The sequence below is a fragment of the Varanus komodoensis genome, unplaced genomic scaffold, assembly GCF_004798865.1.
Source record: "Varanus komodoensis strain SLA01 unplaced genomic scaffold, ASM479886v1 scaffold11, whole genome shotgun sequence".
In the NCBI taxonomy this organism is placed as follows: Eukaryota; Metazoa; Chordata; class Lepidosauria; order Squamata; family Varanidae; genus Varanus; species Varanus komodoensis.
In genome coordinates this window covers 2496887-2509565 of record NW_025335317.1, presented here as the reverse complement: position 1 = coordinate 2509565, position 12679 = coordinate 2496887, and the positions used below count along the sequence as shown (strand labels likewise).

At 41.8% G+C, this 12679-nt stretch overlaps 1 protein-coding gene across 10 annotated transcripts in view; it reads right to left on the bottom strand.

Moving 5' to 3' along the window:
• Positions 1-12679, bottom strand: part of KAT6B (lysine acetyltransferase 6B) — a 109554-nt gene that overhangs the window by 31652 nt on the left and 65223 nt on the right. For 9 of the 10 annotated variants that reach the window (XM_044420240.1, XM_044420245.1, XM_044420246.1 and 6 more), the window contains 3 exons: positions 5676-5817; positions 2562-2723; positions 516-609 (listed from right to left, as the gene is read on the bottom strand). In XM_044420240.1, coding sequence (XP_044276175.1) covers positions 516-609; positions 2562-2723; positions 5676-5817 — 398 coding nt within the window. The remainder of the gene's footprint in view (positions 1-515; positions 610-2561; positions 2724-5675; positions 5818-12679) is intronic. The other variant, XM_044420244.1, reaches the window with a different exon arrangement.

The following is a 12679-nucleotide window of genomic DNA, read 5'->3' as shown; positions in this document are numbered from 1 at the left end:
GCCCAATTTATACACTGCATGAGAAAAAGTAGCTTTTACTTCAAAAATGAGGCAATCATGTTATTTAAAGAAAGGGAAAAAAAGAATTCCAACATTATGCTTTCCCACAATAAGCACTGTTCAGCTAAAGTATACCACACATTAAGAGAGATTTGGCAACTAGAGAATGCCCAGGACTAACACCTTTCCTTTGCTTTAATCACAAATAATTGCCTCTCTCTGAGCTAATGAGCAGCATAAAATGAATGCAATTTAGACAATTCATCCAGTATAATAGCTTTGAGAGCTAATATTACTGCAGAAAGAGATTTTCTCAGTTTCTTGGAGCACAACAGAGGCGGCCTATCTTTCACTTGAGGGAGCATTTCTGCTGCTATGCAAACAGAAACAGAAATCCCATTAACTGCTGATAAAACAAACAATGAAACAGGTTAAATAGTGTTTTTATGTTGCTGTATCCCCATAACAACTGTCAGCCCTGAAGATCATGAATGCAAATAAAGCCCCGCACTTACTGAAATCAATGAGAAACCTTCCGAATCCTTGCCTTTGGTACTGGGGCATGATCATTATGCAGGAGACATTGTACTTTTGCTGACACAGCTTTTCCTGAGAGAAAGAGAAACTGATCAAGGATATCCAAACAATATTTAAGTGGGCAAATATAAAACATTCCAGAAATGAAGCAAGTAGCAGGTCACTAAAATTAGAATAATCCCATGCAAAATAATACCACTGGGGAAGCAACCTAAACCTAACTTCTCTTCTCTCTCTCTCTCTCTTGTATTTTACAAGATGGCACCTTGGGAATTAAGAACAGAAAAATCCAATATTGTAATGGATGGGGTGGAAAGAGATACTGCTTTGTTCATGCTTACACATTCATTCACTGGCTACAGCAGGTGTGCTCAGAAGTAACGGCCGTATTAAAATATGACAGCTTTTCACCTCTTTTTCATCTGCCTCTAAGCAAATACTGCTACCTAGAAGAACCATTTATCTAAAATTATACTGGAAGCATGGTTGTCACAGAGCCACATGCATCCTCGTTTGAATACAAAGTGAATTCCTCCTCCTTAGCCCATCAGAATCTGCTTCAGAGTAGACAGAGAAATAATCTTCTTGTATAAATACAGTGGGGGGAAGAGTAATCTGGCTGCTTAAGGCAAAAGGCCATCTAGGGAGCTACTCTTGCAGTAGGATCTCCAAGACCTGCCCAGACAGCCAGTTCCGCTACAGAGGTGAGATAACTATCAATCAATCAATCAATCAAACAAACAAACAAACAAACAAACAAGACAGTTTCTGCAATCAGGTGGGGCTGTCTTGTGCCTGACCCCAGGGTTTGCCGGAGGAAGCTGGGTGCTATGCAAAAGTGAAATCCCTAGCACTCTTCTGGCAACTAGGGCCAGGCATCACTTGCATGTCTCTCAGAATGAGGGAGATATGGAGCTGGTTCAAGCAATTCCATCTGTATTTCACAGACTGTCATGTAGCTTTCACTCTGTTGGCTGCTTGCTTACATAAGCTGGTTTTTATATGTGAGTCTTGTTTGCAAATGTACAGTTGTGTCAATACACACTTGCACAAATCCCTACAACAGTTAAATATTGATTTGCAGGTCTATGGCATCTGTGCAACTCGGAAAAAGTCAGCTGCAGAATGTGCAGGCTGGATTCACAGAAATCTGGACAAATCTGAATTTGTTGTGAATTTCTCCAACATCTGTTCTCGCAGATGAAGGGACAGAAATGGTAATATTCTGCAGGGTGCTGTACTAAGACCAGTGCTTTTAAACTTTTTAATGAATGTTAAGGATTTTGAGTAAGGGGTGAGCAGTGAGGTGGCCAAGTTTGTAGTTTTTGTTTGGCTGAAAAGAAAAACAAAAGTGAAGAATTCCAAAAGATCTTCTTAAGCTGAGAAATGGGCATTAAAATGTCAAACAAAGTTCAATTTAAGCAGTTCTGGGTCAAAAATCCTGAGAGAGAGAGAGACAGAGTGAAGACTGAACTCACAGTGTTCTTTAGCAGGGGAATCAGGGGTGACAGAGGTGATAGCCAGAACATGAGGAAAACAGTGTAGAGCCAGACTAAATTTGGGTACCTGAACCCAACCCACAATTCTGTTCTCCTTGGGTATCTCAGGATAACTTACTTCTGAACTAAATAAGTGTATTCTCAGATTTATTTCATTTTAAGAACTTGCTGCTTTTCTACCAAGCACCCAAGGGTATGTACAACGATTATTTAAAAAATCACATACAAGTCACATAAATTAAAAGTACAATTCAACAAACTAGTAAAGCCAGTAAGTGCAAAAGAGCAAATGTTCCAAATGCCACTTAGTCAACAAGATTTGCAGTACTGAAATGATAGCAGCACTGAGCTTATGACACAAGCAAAATTAATTTGCATTCAGAGCATTGTAAATTGATTACAATATTGTACTTTATAACCAGAAAACTGTGTTTATTTCCATTTGAAATTATACATTCTAGAACAGCATTACAACTTTAGCAAAGAAGCAAGATCTTAACTGTAATGTTAAGATCCATCGTTTACCTTAGAGAAGTATCCAATTAAGTGGCACCCTTTCTCATCATTCTTTGTGAGAACGTAGAAAAGGAATGGCTCAACATCATAATACAAGGTTTTATGGTCCAGAAAGAGCTTTGCTAACAAGCACAGATTTTGGCAATAAATTTTGCTCATATTTCCATCAACCTAGAGAGAAGGTAATTTTCTGAATCAGTATTTCAGCAAAGTAGTGGAACACTCATATATATATATTTTTTTACAGGGGAAAATGCAAAAGCAATTTTGCTTAAAATCCCTAGGTCCGAACTTTACACTCAACATTACACATTTGCCGTTATTTTTTTCAAGCAGCTTCAGAAAAATCTACACTTGTGCAATGTAATTTCGATTTGCTACTTTTTTTTCATTTCCTCTAGTTAAATACATATGACCTACACATTTGGGAGCACATTATTAAAACTATGTAAGCTGTCAATTATCGAAATGGTTATATTAGGAGGAGGATGAAGTGGCTAACATCATTCCAAGTCTCTGAAATATTAAGTCAGTTTGGTATAATACATAGCTGGTTTTAGATTTAGTTACATAAGCTAAGATTATCTTGAGTGAAAAAGGTTCCCAAGCTAAATTCAAAACACTGACAGATTCAGATTAATTCTTCACAGATTAAGATTTCTTTGATCCTAAATAAATTGTTATATGAAAGATCAAAGGGAATGTAAATAGCTGCTCCCCTTTATTTGCACTTTCATATGTTCTTTTCCAGGCATGCCTTTAAGCATCTCCATTAGTGTTCCCCCAAATGTTCTTACTAGCTCTCCATGATTTATCAAATTAATATACAAATGATGAATAATATATTATGAAAACACTTGTATCCTACCTTTCCATTTAAAAATATACAATGCTGCTAGTAATAAAGTTGGCTCCTTACTCATAGGAAGAGTTTTCCATAGTGCTAAATATCTCAGTTAAAAAAGGTTTCACTTCACTGGGGCACCTCCATATTGTAAATAATGCAGCACATGGAACAAGGTGTTTGATGTGGATCTTAACAAGTGTATATTCACGTATATGATAGGACTTTAAAAGTCAGCACCAGCACTTTGAATTAGGTTGGGAAAGCTGATGAGCTGTTGTTGCAATATGTTCTGAGCAGCCAATCTGAACACTTTTCAAAAGCCCCACAGATGGCAACCAAAGCATGAATAATTTGGGCTATTTTTTCCAGAGCTGAGAAAAGGTGCAAAACTCCCTCTGGGCAGAACTGCCACACCGCCACATCATTTTTATGTTGATGGTGGCGATGATGAAATGAATTTATACAGAACTTACCATGTTTAAAATACCTCTATGCTGTTTGCAAGATATTAAATACATCTAAATACATTCTAATACCCATTAAAATAAGTGGTAAAACATTCAAACCAATTCAACACCATAATTAACAAACCAAGCAGGACATTCACTCAGGGTCAACATGAATTACGAAATGGTTCACTAACGCATGCTCCATTTCTCGCCTCCTGAGAACTGAGCGGGGGGTGGGGGTCATTCCATAGGGTGGACACCACCATGAAGAAGACTGTGTCTGTTGCTGCAAGATGGCCATCTGCCAGTCAGAGTATGGCCAGCAACACCTGCACATCAAGGATTAACTGAGTCCAAGAGCAAACCTAAGGTGTGATCTTGGCTATCTCGGGGGGGGGGGGTGCAACCCCCTCAAACTCAGTTGTATCCCTACATCTGGTCCAGATGGAATTCCCAGCTCACAGCACTTCTTCCGATTTTGTTTCAGCTTGTCAGTCCATCAGTGACCTTGAGTATGAGTTCAGAACATCTACTTCAAAACTCCCACGAGCATGCTTGTGCGGGCACTGCATCCCACATTTCCAAACAATCTTTCCCAGAGGTGCAATGCCGTTGTTGAATGACGTAAGGGACAACATGAATTGCTGCAATACCCCACGAGCCAAAGGCTATGGGGCCAACCAGCAGACACCTATCATCACTTCTCTTTTAAAAATACGCTGGATCAACCCCAACAAAACAGCAGCAAATCAAAGAAAAAGGGGGACTAGAACACGGAGGTGTCAGATGGCTAAATGGCTAGATCTACATGGCAGAACTTTACCAGACAGCAGCACGTGTGCCCTTTTGCACAGTCCTCTGCTCTGAAACACCCACCAGATCCTCCTCAATTCTCCTACTGGACTCTAAATAGTTTCTAATATCAGGTTCAATGGTAGTTTTCCATTGTTCCAGCATATTTGGATATTTTCACTTGGGAAGACAGGGTGGTAAAATTAGGGCTGTATTCCATTCAAGACGATGGCTAATGTAAATTACGTTACCTCACACCAGCAAATGTGGGACCTTGCCCCAGCGCAGGGCACTTGGCCTGTTACACCACTTCTGAGGTAGTGAGTAGTGGCCGTAGAGGCCCAGCCTTCGGAAGCCTGTCTGATAGGTTTCTTCAGCGGCCACTCTCCTGTACTGAATCTCAAGCAACTTGTAATGGACTGTGCTGGTACAATACACTGGTAATCTGAAATGCTTCCTGCTTTCTGTTGAAGTGTGGACTTACTGGGACTTGTTTCGGGCGCTAAACCCAGGGAAAGTTGGGCTTTTTGTTGTTATGCTTGTGATCTGATTGTGAACTGAACCTAGCAACTTCACTGTGAACTGTTAACTCTCAGCTTCTCACTGAGAATGTAAAGGCTTATAAGGTTATCATTGGAATTTCTGTGATAAAGAGTTTTGCTGAGACTTCGTGCCCTGATTCCAGAAAGCCAGGTTCTGGGAGTAAACACTACTGGTGTTGTTCCAAAATTTGTGCAACATAATTTACATCAGCACTAGTGAAATATGATACTGGCCCATGATAATTTAGCCGAACTGTTTCTTCTTAAAAGGTGTCCAATTGATCATGTTCTTTTTCATATTCTGACAGCTCCTACATTAAATTGGCTCTACCAAGTTCTGGGGAAATGCTTATGTTATGGACTTTGAAGGTTTGAAGACTGAAGACAAATTTTCAGCTAAGCCCTGTTCTCAAGGAATGCTCCTCACTTCCCTCATGCACCAACCTTACTGGTATGATTTAAATGTTACTGAGACAAAAGAAACCTTGCCTACCTCAAACACTGAAAGGTCCTTCCTTCTGTAGATTTCATTGGCTGGAGGATGAAACCAGCCACACTTCTTTGCATGCCTTAGCAAAATATTTTTACTTTTCATATATTTAAGACAGAATTCACACAGGAAAAGCTTTGATAGTCTGTTGAAGTTTAAAAATCAGAATAGTCAGTATAAAATGCCCTTTATTACACAAACATCAACATTTTATTCAGCCTGGTTTCTATGCGTATTAAACACACAGCAAGATCAATTAAAACATACCATAAGGTCATTAAGGGGTTGAGATAATTAACAATTCTGTTAAGAAAACATTCTTATTTCCAGGAGTCCATATATTCTAGTGAGACTTGAGAGCAAGTCGTATCTTCCACTAGGTACTGGTAACGTACAATCCCATCCTAATATTGACCTATATTTTCAAATTGTACCACTTTAATCAGATTGAATGATATGAGTGACATTAGAGAACCAGTGCGGCGTAGTGGTTAAGACTGCAGGACTGGGACTCAGGCGATCTGGGTTCTAGTCCCCACCCCACCATGGAGCCAACTGGGTGACTTTTGGTTAGTTACAGGCTCTCAGCCCAACCAACCTCCCAGTGTTGCTGTTGTGGTGATAAGATTGAGAGGAGCAGGAGGAGAATGGCATAAGACACTTTGAGTTCTTTAAAGTGAAAAAGACAGGACATAAATCTAATATTTATTATTTATTTATGTAGAATTCTCAGGTTCATGGCATGTGCAAGAAGGGACAAGGAGTGACAGTTGCCACCCCACCCCCTTAAACCATAATCCTAATTCCAAGTTTTCATAAGAACTGAAAAAAGACATGTCTCTAGACCTCACAGAATCTGTGTTTTGAGGCAAAACAAACAGCCACGATTCTGCCCATTAATTTTGTAAGCAAAATTAGTCTGCTCCCACCTTCAGGGTTGCTAGTTAATGTATGAAGTCACAGCAATGTTTGACACACCCACTTCTGGAGAAGAAAAGCCCTGGTTCATTTTAATGCTTTGGGAATAGAGCATTCCCTGGCGGGAACTGATTAATGGTTCAAAAAATCAATCTAGAAATCCAAAATTTTAGTATTGTTCTGATTGAACAGTACTGTGTCTACCTAAACAGTAATCTTTCTAACTAATTTCTTCTCCATTTTTTCTCCATTTGCAAACTTTCCTGACAATGCATGCAGACAAAGGTCATCCTTACTATCTGCATTACGGAAGTCAGGAGGTAGCTGACAGTGTGCTGGATTGTGTAAGCCCTGCAAAGCAGGCCAGTGATATTAATTTACACAGCAGAAGAGGGGGATTAGAATAGCTCTGTCCAGTATCTTTATCCAGTCTCATGGTGTGTTGGTTGATTTAGGGTTGGGGGGGGGGTGTTGCGAAGCAGACTGTAGCAGCTGTGCAATTTATTAAAATCTAGAGAAGGTTGTTTGGATATATGATTCATGGGTGAAAAGCTTTAACACCTGCAGCTGCTCAGAAGTTAGTGTATTCTTATATATTGTAGCAAACAGGAAAACTGTTGGGAAGGCAACTGGAATTATTGCGTGTTGCCTGGAGGCTGCAAACTCAGTATATCACACACCTTGCCCTCATTATTAACCACATCCTTCATCCTTGCAATGGCCTTGGCTCAAGAGCAACTGCAGGGATGAAGGGAGCCCAAAAGGAATGGGAGATTGCAGCTGTAGTTATCAAATCATTATCTGGACACCAGTCCCCCGCCCCCCGCCATGAGAAACAATAGCTCAGAGGTGGCCAGACTTAGAAACATAGAAACAGAGCAAGTCAGGAGGGGCCTCCCGGGCCATCTAGTCTGACCCCCAGCTCCAGCTGGCTCCACTCACCACATGCCCACCATGTGCATGTCCAGCCTATCCTTGAACACCCTTACCGATGGGGCCTCAACGACCTCCCGTGGAAGCCCATTCCATACCCTGGGGGTCCAAACTGTCAGGAAGTGCTTCCTGGCATCTAAATGGAACCTGGGTTCCCTGAGCTTTGCTCCGTGGGCACACGTCCTGCCTTCCTCTACAGGGGAGAACAGGTCTCTACCCACCTCCATGTGATACCCCCTCACATCCGAGCTGTATGTCACCAACAGATCCCCTCTGAGTCTCCTCTTCTCCAGGCTGAAGAGACCCAGTTCCCTCAGTCTCGCCTCATATGGCATACCCTGCAAACTGGCCACCAGCCTTGTGGCCCTACGCTGCACTGACTCTAACCTGGCTATATCCTTCCTGTAATGAGGGGCCCAAAACTGAACACAATACTCCAGTTGCGGGCGCAGCAGAGTCATATAGAGTGGCAGTAATACCTCTCTCGATCTAGAAGCTATGCTTCTGGCTATGCACCCAAGGGTGGCGTCCGCCCTCTTGACCACTGCATCACACGGCTGACTCATGTTCAGCCTGCAGTCAACCAGCACCCCGAGGTCCCTTCCACAAGTGTTGCTCTCCAGCCACTTGTCCCCTAACCTGTACTTATGACACCTACTCCTATGCCCCAAGTGCAAGACCTTGCACTTATGCACACTGAACGCCATCCTGTTGTCCCCTGCCCACTTCCATAGTCTGTCCAGATCATTTTGGATCTGGAGTACCTGCTCCTCGGTTGTGGCCACTGCCCCAGTTTTAGTGTCGTCTGCAAATTTGATCAGCAGACTGTTCACCCCTTCTTCCATGTCATTGATGAAAAGATTAAACAGGATCGGGCCCAGGACAGAGACCTGGGGGACCCTGCTTGTCACTGGCCGCCATTCCGATGATTCCCCACTAATGGTTACCCTCTGCTTTCGGTCAGTCAACCATGTCCTAATCCATTGGACAGTGCTTGTCTATCCCAAAACTCCTCAACCAGGATATCATGGGGCACATTGTCAAAGGACTTGCTGAAATCCAGGTAAATCACATCCACTGCATCCCCTCCATCTAGCCATCTCGAAACCTTGTCACAGAATTCCACAAGGTTTGTCTGACAGGACCTGTTTTTGCAGAAGCCGTGTTGTGTGGCTGCCAGCCTCCCTTCCCTATCTAGCATCACTAGATCTCTCTCTATTATGAGCCTTTCCAATTGTTTTTCCTACAATGGACATAAGGCTAACTGGTCTGTAATTCCCCACGTCCCTTATACTACCCTTTTTGAAAATTGGGACCACTGCCGCCACCCTCCAGTCCTCTGGAACTTCACCCGTTCTCCACGAGGCCGCAAAAATGGAGGCCAGCAGGCATGAGAGTACCCCTGCCAACTCTCTAAGTACTCTCGGGTGTAACCCGTCAGGACCTGGCGCCTGTGTAATGTCCAATGCACTGAGGAGCCCCTCAACTTCTAGGGGGGTAACTCTAATCTGTGCCCCCAAGTCCCCGGCCTCATCTAATCTCCTATGCGGATCTCCCCCATCCTGCTTTGGGGAGAACACAGAGGCAAAATAGTCATTTAGCATCTGTGCCTGGAAGAGCCACATATGGTAAATGTCAGATGTTTGAGAACTGCAAGACATGAAAAATATTTATTTATTATGTCCAAACAAGCATTGCTACAAGTGACATATTGCAGAAGACACAAAGGTTTAGTTGCTGCAAAGGTATTATCCACAGCAAACCCTTCCCCAAGCCAAGGAATACCAAGACACCCAATCAGCTTTCTAGTAAGAAGAGGCTCTTTACCAATTATAGGTTACAAATTGTGTTGCCCTTTTTAAAAAAAAGTAGCGCAGGAACAGTGGACTGCCATTTTGGCTTCAAAACAAGGCCCCGATTGGCCAATCACAGTCATCCACATGGCTGATGGAGGACTAGAGAACAACAGCACCTCAGCATAGCGGCTTCACTGGAAGGTGCTTCTGTTTGCTCCTCTTTCATTGGTCCCAAACAGAATCACGCACTGACGCATTTTGGCCCCTCTGCAAGCCACAAAATGAACTCAGAGGGCTGTGTGTGGCTCTCAAGCCTCAGTTTGGCTACCCCTGTGATGGATGTAGAACTGGCACACAAATTTCTCAAAGGCCGGATCTAATTCTCTTGGTACACTTGGCGCTCGGGCTTTGTTACTGTGCAGTCACCAAGCAGTAGACCTGTTACATGATACTTGTACACCTATATTGCTGTTATCTGACTATCATTTTCCATCATCATCACTACATCAACACACGGTCTTCCTTCCCCTAGCAAGAAACCCAAGGCAGCTCACTTGGTTCTGCTCCTCTCCATTTTATCCTTACAGCCAGAACTCAGTGGGTGGGTTAGACCGAGAGTCCGTGAGTGGCCCAGTCACCCAGCGAGCGTCATGGCTGAGTGGGGACTAGAACCAGATCTTCAAATAACACTCTAACACCCTACGTACTTTGCCGCACTGGATTTTTGATGTGCAATCACATGGAATGTGTGGTTCCAGAAAAAAATATTCAATTCAAAGTAATATTCTTCCAGTACTCGATTCAAGTCATGCAAACATATTGTGCTACTAGTTAATACAATAAAAAGCAACTGATAAGAATATGAAAAGTACAGTGAGCAATCCAGGCTGCTTTAGAAATTCAAATTCTGATGAAGGATACCCATCTCTCCCCCATCAGCCAAAGCCACTCTTAACGCACTCCACTCCAAGAGTGCTAACCAATGCTTTCAAGATGAAGAAAATTATTCTCATGGGAAATCGTCAAGGTAATAAGGAGAATGACGCCACAAATTATTCACTATGACATTCTTAACCTTGCAGTCCTGTGTCTCCCCCTCTTATTCTTAATTGTTTTTGATATCCTTCACTTGGTTTAGTTGGATTTCATGATGCCTCTTGTGTGAAGCTTGACTAGAAAACTCTTCTGCATTAGTGCTGTCAAATTCCCCAGGATTTTCTGCCACTCTGTGTAGACTTCTAAATGTCACGAAATATGACTCCAAGCAAAAAAGCATCAGAAACTTGCAAGCAAATTGCACAACTGTACTGCAGTAGCACGTGCTTGAGAATTATAATCACACATCTCTGTGCAGCTTTCTACACAGTGAAGATGCACTTACTTCGGCTTTATGTAGATCAAAGAACACATGAAATGATGTTTCAAGACATTTCACCTGCAATGAATGCCATGACTTTTACAGGACTTCCTCTCCCCTTTCCAACTTTTATGGCTTCTCTCTCTCCCCACCTTCCCATATCCAGTGTGTACATATATCGAGGTTGCTGACTCCTGTCTGTGGTACTCCCTTATCCTTTGCAGCTATAGTTCTCAGTTTTGTAGGGGCTGAAACAGTTTTCCCAACAGTAAGCATTCATATTTTTCTGATACTTAATCTGGGACGAAGTAAGTCTCAGTGTTGGCCAGGAACATTCCAATTTTGCTTCCTTGATCCAACATTTGGTAGGTAAATAACTCTTCTTGATTTAATTCTGTAATCTATGCTAGCTCTGATTAATAAATTAGGAAAACTGCTCCTCAAAACACATCGTAATGACTTATCCAGCACCTGCGTATCTCCAGCACTTATGCTAACCATGCAAGCAACAATAAAGCCTGCTTAAGCATCTTCCCTATGAACTCCTTCACTCCAACCAGGGCAAGAAGATACACTTGCCAGAGCAAAGGGGGAGCTGCCATGCCTTCCTTGAAGAGTGCTGCTGTGAATTCCTTTGCATTACAGAAAATATAACCAATGGAGGCATAATTCATAAATGCCAACAGATGCCAAGGTATTATTACTATATTACATTTATACCCCACCTCTTTTCCCCTTGCAAGAAACCCAAGATGGTTTCCAGAGTCCTCCATTTTATCCTTACAGCAACCACAACCTGTGAAGTGGTTAAGCTGAGAGTGACTAGTCCAAAGTCACCCAGCAAGCTTGATGGCCTCGAGGGGATCTCCCAGAACGATTCTGACCATAAAATAATCTTGAGCAGAGCAGGTATATGTTAATAGCCAAATGTAACACAACAGCTTTTACGTGATCACCTGGAGGTCCTCATTTTTCTTTGTAAAAAATAGATCATGGGTGCTGGATCAGACCCAAGGTCCACCCAGTCCAGCACCCTCTGCACACCGTGGCAAACCAGCTGCCACAGACTCCCTCATGCAGGATGGCAGCAAGCATTCCACCTGCCTGAGCTCCTCAACAACTGCTGTATCTAATTATGTTAGACAAATGTTAAATAAATTCTAAAATATGCATCATGGGTCCAGAAGGAAACTTTTAATTGCTAGGTGTATATCTGGCAAAAGCATCAACTATTATTTTTTACTTTTCATTATATATATAAAAATACTGTGATATTATCAGCATTTCATAAGCTGTTACTTTAACTTATCCTGAGCTTCTCATTCAACCCTTATTTCAGTGAAGTAAAACAGAGGAAAGCAGGAATATACATTCCTACTAAAAATGTAAAATTAATCTATATTATATGAATGTTTGTGATGCACAATTCCAGGGCATTCCAGCCACTCTGTTAGGCAGACAGTACGAGACTTACAAGTATGTAAGACACACAGCTTCATGTTCTGTGTGAATGTGACTCAGTTTGCAAAATCTTACTATAATGGAGTATTGATGTTTTTCCCATAAATTAGCTTTGAATGCATTATGTTGTGGAATGGCAAAGAAGATAATATTCTCATATTTGCAACATGTACAATAGAACAGGTTGATCATTTATCTTTTTAATTATTTTAATTTATTTTTTACTACCATCTGTTACCTTATTAGCAAGTTGGTCTCCAAACATCAATGCAGCCTATATATTTTGGCATTTGGAATTTTTGACAACTCTCCACAAAATTCTGAGCTCTTCACATTTTGTTTAGTAAAATAAATACATCACCATAATAGATACATGCACTTAAAGAAACCTGCAATAACTTTCCTACAGAGGAAGGAACTAGAGGATCAGCTGTCTTCCACTCAATGCTAACCAAAGGGGATGACTAAGTGGAGAAAGGGTAGCTCCAGAAAATCTGGAAAGTGACCATGCCATACTTGAATTCTCAGTTCTAAAGGAAGCA